Genomic DNA, 15,317 nt, shown 5'->3' with positions numbered 1-15,317 from the left:
TGCTTTCAAGACTGACGCTTAATAATATGAGGAATCATGAAGATGAATTACTCTTGTTAAAAAAGGACCGTCAGACTTGTAGACTGTCACTGCAAATTCAATCACCTCCTCATTCTTGTATCACTCTTTTACCAAACTGCTGGCCTTTCTCCCACCCTTTCTCATTGCCCTCTGTCTCTATCGCCATCTCCAATTATCTGCACACCTCGTCCTCTCTCGTCCATTGTTAAAATCCTCCCATATGCTCAGCTCTGCGAGAGCAGGTGGCAAACCACAGGTGGACTCCACACCTCCGCTCGGACTGGCCTCCATCCCGCGCACCCAGATTCCTGTCGCCACTGGGCACGTTACGAGAGGAACGCTGCGGGGGGGGGGTTGGGGGCAGGAAGTTCTCCTTCATTCTGATGACCAGGTGGTTTGACTGACTGACCTTTTAGTGGCCTTGAAGCAGGAGGACAAATATCCCTTATCCTTTGTTATCTTAGAGCTCTTTTGTGAATACAGAAATACATCCCCCCTCTTCCCACTCTTTGTTTTAGATCACCCTTTTTTTTTTTTTTTTTTTGAAAGAATGGATTAAGAATTGCAGTGTAGCAATTTCACTAATCACATTTTAGCACATTAGAGATTTATTGAAGAAAAGGAATTAGGTGGGATCATTTATGTAGCATGAAGGAAGTGTCTTTATGAAATTAATGTAGCCAGACTGTTAATAAAATTCAGAGATTTATTGCTCCGAAAACAAATTATTAAAAGCATTACGGCAATTCTCTGGGATAGCGGTGACATTTAAGAACACATTCAGAGTTAGTGACCTGGAACTTTAACTGAATTTGTAGGTATTAGATCCTATTACAGTTCTCATTTAGTGGTTGGCAAATATCTGAAGAGAGAATGAATGTTTCCAGATAGCTGTGCAGCGCCAGCTGTGCGAGTACACAACGCCTCAGGCTCATCGTCATGTGTGTAATTCAGATAACATGGACGCAAGGGGCTCATTAATTTCCAGAGTATACGCTGGACAGTTCTGTGAATTTTACCATTTATCAGGTATTTCCTTCAGCGAGCTTGGACGTGAGGAAAAATAAACGATTTGTGAGTGGTATCCTCGTGCAATCCAGGTCCTTGTTTGCCCCTAAGCTCAGTTTTCATCCCCGCTCGTGTCCCTCCAACACTGAAGGAGTTGTATGTGAGTGCTGGCTGGATTCACTTCAGGAGGGGAAACATGCTGACGGGGGCGGGAGGTGTGACAGGACTGCAAAGCTTTATAAATGGATAAAAGAACCCCTATACGGACGTGTCGAGGATGTGCAGGGAATCAAAGCAGAGGACAGGACGGGAATGGATGAGAGACAACTCCATGTTGGCCATCTTGGTGCATTAATCCCCTGGAGCATCTTCATGATAGTTCCTGTAATGTAAACCTCCATCTCTCTCTCTCTCTCTCTCTCTCTCTCTTTCTGCCTCTTTCTGAGCCATAATTTCTGCAAATTCACAAAACACTAACTCAAGTCCATTGTGTGTTTTTTAGAAGTAGCGTTATCTTAGCTGTACTTGAGCACACAGCTGCCATCTCTTGAATAATTCTATTTGTTCCACTTTGAAGATTGCCTCTTTTTCTCTCCTTTGGGAATACATAAATGTCTGCCCTTGGTGTGCTGTCTGTGACTATTAGAAAGATGTGTTTACACCTCCGAGCCTGCTGCGTGAGCACTATTTGTGATTTGCTTTTCACCTTGGCACATAGGTTAAAATGATTATGGCTCGGCAGTCAATTAAAACATCGTACCTGATAGTCGATTTATTATTTATTATTAGGCCATAACTTTGACGGCTTATCTAACACTGTCAGAATTGTCGCTGACAACCCTCGGCATCTGCTAATGTGTACAGTTTGAATCAGGTGTCCAACGTGGTGGTGTGACATACCTGGCTCTTTGTAATGGCTTCATCTGTCATGTTTAGAGAAGGTAATTCTGTGCTGACACGCGGGCTGAATGAATATGCACACTGCTCAGGCAATCCGATTTTTCAAGCCGCCAGTTAATAGGACAGAGCATCAACATGTCAGTTTTTTTGGCTCATAGACAGACAGCAGGGTTTTTTTTATTTCTGATAAGGCACACGTTCTGATGGGTTTTTATACATCAGTCAGCTGCGGACTTGATGGATTGGTGAAAATAATGGATCGCCTGCATTTATAACTGCATTAATACCAAATGGAAAGAATAAACACTGCTCAGAGAGGGTTCATCACGACCAGGCTCCAGGGAGTGGAGGAATACATGTCACCAGATTAACTTTACAATATTTCAGTTAAGATGCAGAAAAACAGATGTAATTAAATGACTGATACATTCATTAAAAGAGGGGATTACTAACAGGATTACAATTCTAAGATAAAGAATGATATACTAGTCCGTAACCATGCGTCTGTGAAGAATACACACTCGTTATTAGGATTAAATAAAGGTCATCTTATTGATATTTCTTCTCTCTAGTCTTTATTTGCATGCGTTTGTTATTGAGGTAATCAAAAAGTAATGGTAAGTAATCAAGTTACATTACTTGGATATTGTGATATCTATGTATGGGAAAACACTGCTAGCTTCAGCTTTAAAAGTAGGCCTGTGAAGATGTGATTACAAATATTGATCTGTCTTTTATTTCCTTCTTTTGTTAACAGAAAAACCCACCTATGATGCCTCCGGCTCCTCGTCTTTGCAAAGCGACCCCACAGCCGCAGCTGCTCCTGCTCATCCATTGGCTGACCTGTCAGTGGCGGAGGAGGTGCCTTTCTCAGTCGTCCATCCGGATGGTGACTCGGAGTCTGAGGGGGAGGGTTTATCAGGGCAGCCGGCCTTTTCTTCTGTCTTAACGGTCATGGCAGGAACTGTCAAACATCCGGTGAGCCTTGATCAAAGTCGAACCTCGCCGACTATCACCAGGGACGTGACCCACACCACCCAATGGCCTTCACATAGTTCCAGCCAGGGCTCAGAGATGTCCTCCTCATCGTCGTCTTCGGGGGATAGGATCCTCCCCGCCAGCTCAGGTCTGACATCCTCCACATCACAGGCTGTGTCTAAACCATCACATGTGTCCTTTTTGGATGGAATCAGGAACGTCTCATTGTTTTCAACACTGACAATATCATCTTCTTCATTGTCATCATCAATGTCTACATCAGCTCCATCCACCTCCTCTTTGTTACCATCTTTAGTGTCTCTATTGTCTCTACCACCTTCTGCTGGGGGGACAAACAAAGCTGCTTCTTCATCTCAAAGTCAAAGGATTGCGTCCAGTCCTGTCCCTCAGACTGAGACAGGAACATTATCACCAGCAGGGTCTCTGGGCTGGACTGACAGTTTAACAACCTCTCATTCAGCTGTAACAGCTGTTACACCAGGACTGAAAAGCACAACAACCAACTTTTCAAGCGAAGCCAGCATCGAAAAGGGCAATGAAGTGACAAAACACTCATTTTACACACCAGCGGATAAAATCCATGGCGTTAGTGGCACATACATCAGGAGTGCAAGCACAAAAGCAATTAAGACACCAGCAACCAGCACATATACATCATATTCTCCTCCTAGCCATCTTTTAAACATTTTACATGGACCCACTCACACCCAGAACGTAGATATGAACTCTGAATTGGCCAATAAGCTTGAAATTAGCACCTCATTTCCCACCAATCAAGAGAGTCAAGCTGTTCAAAGGCAGCAGGGAGCTTTACAAAATCCCACATCGCCGCTGCTGTCTGCCCCTCCTAAAATCTATTCACTTTCCAGTCATGTCACACAGCAGATGTTAAGTAAAACAGCACATGCGGATAGTCAGACTTTTGTTCACAAAAGCGCTGGAGATGCAATCATGTCGCCTCTCAATTCATATGTTGTAAATCCAACGTTATCACCAGCAATGACGTCGAGACCCGGCGGATCATTTTTTACAGTTTCCTCCCAGACTCCACCAGGTAAAATGTCTCTCTCCGAAAGTGCAATCAGTGAGCTAACACCTATCCGCTCTGGCACGGCATCCTCAGAGCATGCATCTAATCCTGGTGATTTACTGATGGCAGCGGGTCACGGCAGCCCCAGAGTTCCTGCCATCAATATAAATTACAACCAGAGAGAGATAGCAGAAGCAGAGCTCAAATCTATTTCCGCTCAAGCTCACCTGAATAACTCACTTTCGCTCCCGCAGCCGAGGCCGGAGTCAACCGCTGGTTCCATCTCCAGAAAAGGCACAATTACCTCCTCCACATCAGAATCAGACTCACTGCGATTGCCAAGTAATGGAGTCATGAAAGTTAAAGAATTTCTTACACAAGCAGGGTCTCCTGAGGTCATCACTCAGGAGCCTACAGCAAAAATGATATTTCCATCAAACAGTTGGACAACATCTCTTTCTGGTTCAGCGTTACCAGTTGGCTTAACAAAGGATATAACCCATAAAACCACTCGGCCAACGTACTTATCACCCTTATTCCTCAGCGCACACCACAAGAATACTGATCATGACATAGGCCTGTCTGCCAGTAGTGAGGTTCATTTTTCAGATCAAGCCAAAGCATCATTATCAATGCAAACTACCCCCTCAAAAAGCCCTTTACAAACACGATCTTTACTTACATATCCCCAAAATTTGTATACAGTATCTCACCAGACAGTGTCCTCTGCAAAAATCTCCACTCACATCATAAAATCTGATAGAGCTGGCTACAGCATACCTTCCACTTTCGAGGTGGGAACAATTGCAGGAAGCAGTAAAACATCACCAGCCTCTGATTTTCTGGGGACACATGGAAAGAGCCCTGCTGAGAGCTTCCCCAGAAATACTGCAAAGACTTCGGTTTCTCCTTTATTTGGCGGAAACAAAGAGTTGACTCTAATAAGAGACACAGCGTTTAACAAGAAGGGTGTTCCATCAGTGCAGTTCACAACGCAGTTTCCATCTTTTATGACAACAAAGGGTTTCTTTGTGGTGACTAAAGGCTCTGGCGAAGGCTCTCCCGCTGAAATCCCTTTTTCTCCACTACCTTTTGATGCTGCATCAGAAACTTTTAAAAGTCTTTCTCGTAAAGACACTGCGACACTCACGGGCAACTATGAGCAGTCTACTCCTTCTTCCCGGCCTGACATCATCCTCACACCGAGGACAAACTCTGCTTCTCACTCTCAGGGATCCATCACTAGCGCGAGAGGCCATAAATCACATTTTTATTCAGGCGGACGAACCACCATCCCCTCCGCTGCTTCCTCTGCTGCCACTACGTCCTCAAGTGATGGACGAAACAGCAGTGAAACAATCAGTGCTATTTTCAGCTTTGGCACAAAAATAATGGCACCGTATACAAAGTGGAAAACCACCAAGCCACCAGTGCCTTTTCAAAGCACTGCCGCTGAATTAGAAAATACATCTACTGGCTTTGATAGGGCAAAATCTAATTTACAAGCAGATGGACCATCACATGAACACCCAAAGCTGGAAGGCGGACAAGAGCGTAATGTGCATATATTGAATTCAACTGTTCCAACTGCGGTCGCCAGTGATCTGTATATTGGAGAGCATCCCTCTTTTCCATATGTTAAAGGCACATCAGGATATAAAGAGCAGAGTGTAAATTTGTTCCCGGCTCATCTCAGATCAGCCCCTGCACAGCGAGGAGCCACTGCAAACACTGCTGCACCATCAGGGTCAGATGTATTTCTGCCCCTCCCTCACATAACTGCTGCCTCTGTACCATCTTCACAAGCTTCTTCTCTTGCATTTTTGTATGAGAGTCGACACAACCCCCCTCTGGCAGATGTTGACTCTCTTGAATCTGCATTTGATGCTGCTCTCACAAGCAACCCTGAAACTATCGATAATACGAATGATTGGAAACTGAGTGAGTTAACTCTGCCGACAGAGCTGGTGCCGCCATCGTCTTCACTGTCATACAGCAGTATCAAAGCCTCCTTACATGTGAAACCCCTCACTTCAATGTCTTCATCATCACTGTCGTCATTGACGTCACATCCTGGTACAATACTGTTCTTAAAACCATCCATGTACCCAGGCACTGCATCCTCATCCGTGTCTGTACCCGTCACATCTCCATCCCCATCACCCCCATCAAGTCTCACCTTGACTGAGATATTTGTTGTCCCTACAGAGACTGGGATGGATGAGTTAACCGCTGGAACATCACGAGCAGATGCGCTCACTTTCCCCAAAGAAAAAGTGGTCAGTCTAGCCCCCTCTCAATCAGTCAGAATTACCCTCTCTGCTGGGCCCACCGAGAGGACATCTCAGGTATCACCTCTGCCCCCCCGACAGGACACCACAACAGCCTCCATCAAGCTCACCACCACAACTGTAGCTACCACCACCAGAACTAAAAGCCCCACCACTACCACGCCTTCCCTAAGAGTCACCACCGGAACCACGCAGTCTACCACCACGACCACACCACAACCCCCACCTGTGACCAGGAGAACGACGACCACTACAACCATCAGGACTCAAACCAGCAGGAGAACGTTCACGCCGCCCGTCCCCAGAACGAGTCCTCCCAGGGGGGCCACCGCCGTCTTTCTTTCCCCTTTCACCACCACCACAGAGGCTCCGCCGCAGCAGTGCAACATCACAGAGAGACTGTGGGTGAAAACAGGTAAACACAACTTTTGCCACAGTCTTAAAAATAAGTTTAATGTTATATCCTCTCTAACATGTTTTGTCCATTGTCTGTCTGGGTTTCTTCCTCTTCTGTCTCTCTGTCTGTCTCTCTGTCTCCATATCTCTCTTAGTTGTTTCCATCTATGTGAGAAGAAACAGGCTGGACAGCATTCAAAGGCAGAACCTGCGAAGGGGACTAAGTCAGGGCCTCCGAAAAGCTCTGAATGATAGTTCAGCCCAGGCTCAGGTCAGACTGTTATCAGTTACTGTTGATCAATCAACCACAGATGTTATATTTTGAACTTTCATTTATCCATATAGACTATAGATCCATGTTTTTCTTGCTTGGCGCCTTCGTTGCTACATTTGTTGCTGCATTTCTTGGTTCAGTATCGCCACCAATTGTTGATCAGCGGGACAGTGAGAAAACGTTGCATGGACTGTGTCACCTTGGCACGCACTGCCTTTATGCTTTTCATTCAGAGGTCAATGACAGCTAGCTCGGGCCTAGAGATTTAATTAAAAATCCAAACGTCAAAACAAACCTCTTAAGTTTTTTAGAGGCTATGCGTCTAGAAAGAGGAGCCGCTGTAACCGTTACGGATCAACCAGTGAAAGACGAACACGCAGATGTTTAGTGAGTAGACCATTACAGTTGCCACAACTCAAGGTTTGACATTGCTGCAACAGTTGTTCAAGAAAAAGTTGCATATTACATCCGACCTCCTTATTTCTTGAAACTACCACATAAATAAAAACCAGTACTGCTATTGATGCAATGTATTAAACTGACAGTTGGCAGATACTCTTAATAATGTTTTAATTAAATCTAAAATTAAAAACTAAAAAACTGTTGAGGGTTGATCTACATATCACTTTGGTTCCTGCCCACCTTATATCCCACAGGCCCACCTAAATTGCTATTTCTGGCCACACTACTGTTGTGTATCGCATCACGTGTACACGTGCGCATGCAAATGCTTCCCTTTGCACTTATACGAGATATCAACGACTCAGGGAGCCTCTCTGTAGCATTGCTCTACAGCACTGCTAGTTGTCAAAAACTCCACAAGGTACCTTTAACAAAGACATAAAATTGATGTAAGCAGTGCTCACAGTTTCTCTAATACTGTTAATGTCCCTGAAGTGACTCTAAGCTGAATGAGTCATCTTAACCTCAGGGCAGGTTTAGAGCAGCATGCTTGATTTACAAACAGACTGTGTTATCTTTTCTTACTTTCTTACTGGTCAGCCTGCTGGTTTTATCTCGACAGCATCAACCTGAATCAATACACACAGATTGACACAGTCTGTGTCTTCGTCTATCTAAAAACAATCCCTGTGACCTAAAGTAGAGTTAGAATCGACATGAATGCAAAAATACATTTTACATGAATTCAGAAAGGAAGAAAAAGGATTTTGTCTGGAGAATTTGGTTCGTTGCGCCGTGGGAAACGCTGCACACTGAAGTGAAAGGTATTCAAACGTATTGAATCCTCTATGAATTTAATGAACAGAGTTATTTGAAGCTCACATCTCACATATTTTGTGAAATCTATCATAGACTTCATTCCAAAGAAGCGGTTGTTAATAAGAAATGTTGACTGACAGCTGCTTTTTTTTCCGGACTCCAGTCTTAAAATCATAAATCATCACATAATCTTCTAAGACAGGCTGAACAGTGAATGGTTCCTAATTGTGCCCTCACCAGAAATCTGGAGGTTTATTAGCGTGGAGTGAATTAGACACTTGTACCAAGGACCCTCATGTAGGCTATGTGAGAAGAGATGAGGACCAATATAGAAATTAGGTTGACTGAATGTGTCCCAGATGGCAGCGGGTGATGTCACATATTTGAGTAACTGTACCAACACTAAAACAAGATGTAGATTAGGATTTGTGGCGGAGCTGTAGAGGAGAACTGTTGCTCCAGTTTCCTCATATTTACAAGAAACAGGCTATTATTTACAAGAAGAGAGTCGGGCTGCACGATAAATCAGAATATTGTGGAAAATTGCAATATGGCCAAGTGCAATATCCAAGATAAAGGTAAAATGTGTGACAAAACCAGTTGGCTTGCCTCTCCTTTCTGTTTCTCTCTCCCAGCAACGTTATCTGCTTTATTCGTCAGCAATAAGTTTTATAAAGTCGCCCAAAAACACACCTCCTCTTTAGGATTTTTCTCACCTGCGATTCCATTGTCGCACAAGACAGGTGAGCTGTGTGCGTTGTTAATTACTGTATGCAGCCGATCAAAAGCGACATGCACCAAATGACATCGCGACAACCAGGTGGAGTAAGTCACGGCATAAGTAGGCCTACATTAGGAGCGGTCACATCATGATCAGTGCGTTTACAGGAGGGATGTAACAGCAGAGAGCGTCTCTCTCTGTCTGCAGAGCATGTGTGATTGACAGTAGACGGGAGAGCGAGGGCAGATTGTCCACTTGTCCAATATTTGGTGACCAAAATTGGTCGCCAAATATCCTTGGGCAGCTGTAAATAGACCTGAGTGGACCGCTGAAGTAAAATATAGGTGTGGGAAACACTGAAAACTGTATTTAAATGAAGTGCTGTAGTGCTGCAGAGATGTCCTGGCCTACAAATCTTGTTCTCCAGATTTAAGAAAACATGTCATATCAAAATTGTAATTTCAGTCAAAACAATGGCCAGAGAGTCTACAGTATCTATCCACACTTCACCAAAAGGAAGTCTTACCAGAGCAGTGGAGATTTGGTTGAACAAAAACTCAGGAGGGAACCAATCTCTGTCTTTCCCCTGCAATAATGACAAAAACAGATCCAGCGCTCGCACAATGATCTTTATGTCTGTGGATTAGCCATTTGTGGAACCAATCACGGCTCCCACTGTGCCAAAACCATTCTCTCTCTCTCCAATAAGCCTCTAATACCTCCTCTCACTATGACTTTGTATCAGGAGCACCTCTTGGCTATGAGCAGCTACGCTAAAATGCAGTCGATGAGAAGTAAAAAAAAATGTGTGTTTGAGTGTAAAACAAAGAGACAAAAGACTTCCTCTGGGAACAATGTCAGTTTTCTGTGCATACACTGATCATGTGAAAAAAAAAAATGAAATGGCCGGACTTCAATTTGGTGGTAGATGAAAAGTAGTCTGCAGGGTTCTGGAAACAGATGAAGCAGCGATGGGATTCCTTTTCCGACATAACAAAATGCTCTCCTCCTAGTCTCCAGTGGGTCGGAGCGCCTTTAAAGTGTTGCAATTTTAGGCAAGTGTTAAGTGTGTCCATGATTCTGTGTGTGTGTGTTTACTTGTATGTCTGCAATCCTATGAAAGGTCCCGGCGTGTTGTATTTCTCAACGTGGAAGTATCAGGTAATTGAGAGTGAGGCCTGTGTATTCGTCCTGCCCCTGTGAAGGTCAACGCTCTCACATGTTCACTCTCTTTCTCTGTGTAGTCTCTGGAGGTGTCTTGCTTCACTGCACTCCTGTCACCCATTTTAACATTGCTTGGGTTCCTTTTAGCAGCACTGCTCTCTCATCCAATGGGAAGCAAGCTGTTGGCAAGGGAAATCGCTTCTGTGTTTAATTATAGGTTATAAATGGCTGGGAGGAGTGCGATGTGCCGCGCTGATGCTAAAAAGATGATGAGAGATAGACTAAATGAGTTGAACCACGACACTTAAACCATTTGGATCCTTCAAAAACAGATAAAAGCAAACTATTTTTTGTTTCGGGGGCTCTCCAGTGACTTGAAACTTTTGGAGATCTGTCGGGTTAATCTGTTGGCGGTTTTTCACGCTCTTTGAGACAAAGTTAGTGGGTGTGTTATCAATCTCTGGCCTGCTGGAAATGCAATCTCTTAATAACACCTTCACATGGGTGAAGCCTGAGAGGATGAAGTGATAATAAAGGGCTCTTTTCATAGAGCTCCTAACAAGGCTGAATTGTGAGGAGGCAGAGTGGCGACTCTCATCTACAGGGCTCCAGGCTCTCAGCGTTTTTCGGCCAGCGGATCTTGTCAGCGCAGGCTTTCAGATGGGTTTAGATAACGGACCTGAATGGTTTCACCTCTCCTGCCCACACACACCTAGTTTCACCACCTCTATCATCATTCGCTTTTTCCGGTTTTCGTGTACGTGCGGTTCACCAAAAAGTCAAACCCTTTTCTGACAAACGCATCTATTTTTACGCGTCATGCAACACAGTTACGCAACGCACAGATTTCACCTGAGAAGGAGAGCGATACCTGGCCTCTCGGGCTAGAAAGTGAACGAACATAAGCGTCTTTGTCCCGAACTCCCTGTTTAACAGTCCCTCCCATGTCTCGCCCATCTTTACTCTCTACCCAGCAGCCCTTCACTCCCTCCGGGTTCTCTCCAAGTGTCTGTACTCCCTAATCACTCTCAATCTCTCCTGTTGCTCACGCTGTCATTAGCAAGTGGTTGGAATACACCATCAATCCAATACAATTCAATATCTTGTCATTCGGCCCACTTGCTAATATGACTGAATGACACTATGTTCTGATCCCGTCTAAAAAGACCAACCCTGATTACATTTTTGCTGACTCGCCATCAATATTTTACATTGATCATTTTTCAAAGCATGCGTACCATTTTTTGCATTGATTTACTGCTATAGCTTTCATGCAGTGGATGGTTCCTTTTCATTTCAGTGTGATATGAAAATACATTTCAACTTGCTTCAGATCTTTTACAGCAGATAGCAGGCTTGTCATACTATAGTAAGAAAAGCTCAGGTGTTACTGAAAGCCTCAACAAAGCTTCCGTTCTATTTAAATGTCCCGGTGAGCCGTGACAGTGTGACAGTGAGCCAGCATGCACAGCACCGGGACCTGAAACTGAAGCAGCTAAATGGAATTCAGCCATCATTAGTTTCATTATTTACACCTCTGCGTTTCCCTCCGTCATATGTCAACATACTGCATCTTCCCCGAAAAGTGCTCAATTGTAAACGACTTTCAAATCAGTGCCTGTTTTTGCCCACATTTTAGCACACAGCAGTGGCTTTAACAAAGGAAGTAAAGAATTTATCGTGTCTCTCTGCTCACTTTCATGGATTACCTGCTTTGAGCACAATTCAAGTGTCTGTAATTGATTTTCACACTCTACTAAAATGAGTAAAAACCAGATGAAATTAGAAATTCACTTTCAAATGTAGTGGTGGTATTTAGAACATGGCTGGAAGTACGATACATACAACAAATCTGACAACCGTCAGAGACCTTGATACCTGTGGATAATGAATGATGCAAATCAAGCTGCAGTGCTGTGAATAACAGCTCTGTGGTGACATTGGAAATACACAGTTTTGCATCGATGTAAAAGTGTCTCTTTATCCCACCGGGGATACGACGGTAGACTCAGAATGGTGTAAGATGGATGAAACTAGGTCTTTGATTTATTTCAATCGTGGTCTTCTTTTTTACTGTTTCATTATGGAATATAGGTCTATTGTAGTTGTCTGATGTTTTTGTCTATGGTTTTATTTTGTGATTATTTATTCACCACGCTTAGATAATCAGTGTTGGTTGGGTAGAATAGGCTATAATAAGTTAAATCAAGTACCTTGTAATATACTGGCCTGGCCAAAACATCTTATATCTTATATCTAATGATGCTAACCTCCAGTGATTTAACTTCCAACCCTGCTGTAGGGATGTAGAAGGGCCCTCCAAGACCCCGCAGTCTGACTCACCAGATTTAGACCGTGGGCATTAGCCTGCCATCGGCGGACTATTTCGGTCAGCGTTCTCCTCCCCTTCAGCTATCTGCGTGGTAGCTTTTTTTAAAATCCTTGTCTCTACAGTAACAACAAGCTAACAGCCTACACACTGAAAATGGCAAGTTGCCCTAACCCTAACCTCGTTGCTAACGGTACAAAGCTAAACTAGCTAGCTGCTGTTACCTTTTCTTTTGTGGGATTTAGCCATTTTAATGCCAGGACTCGCCTTCCTGTTGCATTTTGGGATTTGTTTACTTTATTACCACCCCCTGGCATCAAAAGTGGATGTGGTCAGCATTATTTTTCAGCCTGGTTTTAGCCAACTCAAGTCATCATCATGCAGTTAATGGGCTAAAACATAATACAAACTACCATTATGGTCTTCCAGAGACATCTAATTCTCTTCTCTACTTTCCCCTCTCAGGTGGAGACAGTATTTGGTTCTCCCAACATGACAGTGGCCTATCACGTGACCGGAGGGGACATTGTTTACCCTCCCTCTGTAGTGCAGGAAGGCTTGGACTCCTATGGCCGCGATAAGCTGATTGCAGACCTGCGACAGTACCTCCCCATGGTAACGGCCCTGCCCCTCCCAGTTGCATTATGGAGATCCAGTCCAGCCACTGGCTTCCAGCTGAAAACAGGTCAGCTGGTGCTCAGTCAGGATGAAAGCAAAGAAATAAGTCAGAGATCAGCTTGAGACTCAATGTTATTTGTTCATGCTGTGATTGTGAGCTGGAGCGTTTCAGTGAAAACTAGGTTCGAGAAGTAAAGAAAATAAATAAATCTTGTGATACCAATTCAGAGGAGGAAATGTCTATATTGCATGAATTAAGGTACATACAACCTGAAAAAAGATTTGTATTCTCAGTGTTCCCAATATATACGCTTCCAATGATACCAAAAACACATACTGTTGCCTCCTGAAGAGTAATACCTCTGCCGGTGTGCAGTTTCGTGAGCTCATTTTGTTTTAATGTTTCAGTGCTGCAGTTTGTCGGAGCGGGTGATGATCCTCGGTCCTGTCGGTTCTCCCAAATGATGGAACAAAGGCTTGAGAAGGTGTTTTCTGAAGCGCAGGCCAAAGTGCTGAACACCAACAGCAGACTCTCTGTTCAGGTACTGTGTTGTAACGAGCACTGAGAAGGTGTCATTGTACTTAAATAGATCAAAACGATCTGATGTCTGACTCAGCTAGAGACCTTGTGCTGCCATGTATACAGAACAATCCAGCCAACCAAACAGAAGTTACATGGTGTTTACTGGAGTTTACTAAATACCTTTCGCAGCACGTTAGAAGAGGTGTACCTTTGACAGTTTTGTCCCCCTGCCACACATAAATATCACCGTGTGGTTCAGGCGATTTGGCAGCTCCAAACAGATGCAAACTGTGTGCAATTTGTGCAAAATTGTCCCTTAGTGTATCCAGCTTTGCCTTTTAAACACGAGCTGCTTCTGAGATGCAAATTAATTATGTTTAGGGAGGCTATGTTTGTATTAATTTTAATGAGCTGCAACACTAAAGTGCACTCTATATTAAAGCTAATTCGATGGTTATGCATGGAGGAAATACTACAATATTTTTGCTTTCATGCTTTGCCAGTTTCCCAGCCGTATTGCTTGTAGATGATTTTCACATTTGTTCATCCAAGACAATAATTGATTCTTTGATGTCTGTCGTCTCTACTATTTCAAGATTTGTCCTAATCTTCTAGATTTGCACATTACAGTAATGTAATCCCAAATATTTTACATGGTTTTACATATATAAATATTCTGCTGTGCCCTCATCTTACTCTTCCTGTTTTCTTCCCCCCAGATGCTGAGTGTCTCTCAGGCAGCAGCCTCTCCTGCTGTGTCATTGGTCTACACTGTGAGGAATGGGACTGTCTTCCTTAATGGCACCGCTGCCTCAAACCTCCTTGGTCAGCTGTCAGCTGAGCTGGTGGGCTACTTCCTCTTCTATCCACCACTTATCATTGCTGAGCGTAAGTTACAATTTGCATTCAGACGTACGTCTCTTAGTCAGGAGTGATTCAACAGCCTTACGAGAGGATACACCAGAAGTAGTTCTCTTGTTCTCTTGGGAATGATTTGCGCTCCAAATACAAATTAGATTCAACAATTTCCTTGGTTTTTCCTTTTCTGCTGATGCCTATAAGTTCAAGGTTTTATACAAACTCGTCAGGCTGTGCCAAATCTTTGGTTCTAGACCTTTTGAGACGAACAAACTGGTATACTGATTGACTATATGAGTGGAAATCAAGACCCGATCCAACCTCTGAAACTGCACTTGCGTTATTTTGGCATTCAAAGGGCCGTACTCTGTCATAAGGTCCATCTGGCCAACGCTATATGGCAGAAATACAATCGCTAAGCCTGACGGACGTCCAGTTTCTCAGTAATTGGATGTTTGTGACTGTTCGGCTGCTTTTACGATCACAGTTTTTAATGATTGAGTCACTTAAAGATAGTTGATGCAAAGACACAACTAAGCCCATGCCTTTCATCTTAGCCTCCTTTGAGGGCACACTCAGCCTAGCGCTCCATCTGTGTTAGAGTTGTGCTCAGAGAAAAACAAATGAAGAGTGACAGGGAATCAGCAGGAGCCTAAGCAGCAATCCTAGTGGAGACCCAGTGTGCAGCCTGTTTCCATTGCCAGTGTAACTGGGGAATGATATGTAAACTGCTCATTGGAGGGAGATGTGGCAGATGTAGACATTATTTTTATTGATCCCTGAAGGAGAGATTCACTGTTTTGCCTGACCTTGAATATGGGTTCAACAAAAGAACAAAGCACCCAAAGTTACAGGGATTTACTCTCACAGTTTCCCCCAGATAGCGCCTGGAAATGTTCAGTGTCGGGGTCAATAACAGGAACCAGAGCCTTTTATGTGCCATTGTTGGAAAGAAATAAGTGAT

At 43.8% G+C, this 15,317-nt stretch overlaps 1 protein-coding gene across 1 annotated transcript in view; it reads left to right on the top strand.

Moving 5' to 3' along the window:
* The first annotated feature begins 241 nt into the window (after positions 1 to 241).
* Positions 242 to 15,317, top strand: part of kiaa1549lb (KIAA1549-like b) — a 40,656-nt gene continuing 25,580 nt past the window's right edge. The window contains exons 1-8 of the mRNA XM_073463853.1: positions 242 to 342; positions 1,141 to 1,244; positions 2,687 to 3,055; positions 6,167 to 6,664; positions 6,801 to 6,916; positions 12,820 to 13,039; positions 13,381 to 13,514; positions 14,215 to 14,383. Of these exons, the coding sequence (XP_073319954.1) occupies positions 242 to 342; positions 1,141 to 1,244; positions 2,687 to 3,055; positions 6,167 to 6,664; positions 6,801 to 6,916; positions 12,820 to 13,039; positions 13,381 to 13,514; positions 14,215 to 14,383 (1,711 nt within the window). The remainder of the gene's footprint in view (positions 343 to 1,140; positions 1,245 to 2,686; positions 3,056 to 6,166; positions 6,665 to 6,800; positions 6,917 to 12,819; positions 13,040 to 13,380; positions 13,515 to 14,214; positions 14,384 to 15,317) is intronic.

The sequence above is a fragment of the Pagrus major genome, chromosome 4 (assembly GCF_040436345.1).
Source record: "Pagrus major chromosome 4, Pma_NU_1.0".
NCBI classification, from domain to species: Eukaryota; Metazoa; Chordata; class Actinopteri; order Spariformes; family Sparidae; genus Pagrus; species Pagrus major.
The sequence above is the reverse complement of the archived record's forward strand: the minus strand, read 5'-3'. Positions and strand labels throughout refer to the sequence as shown.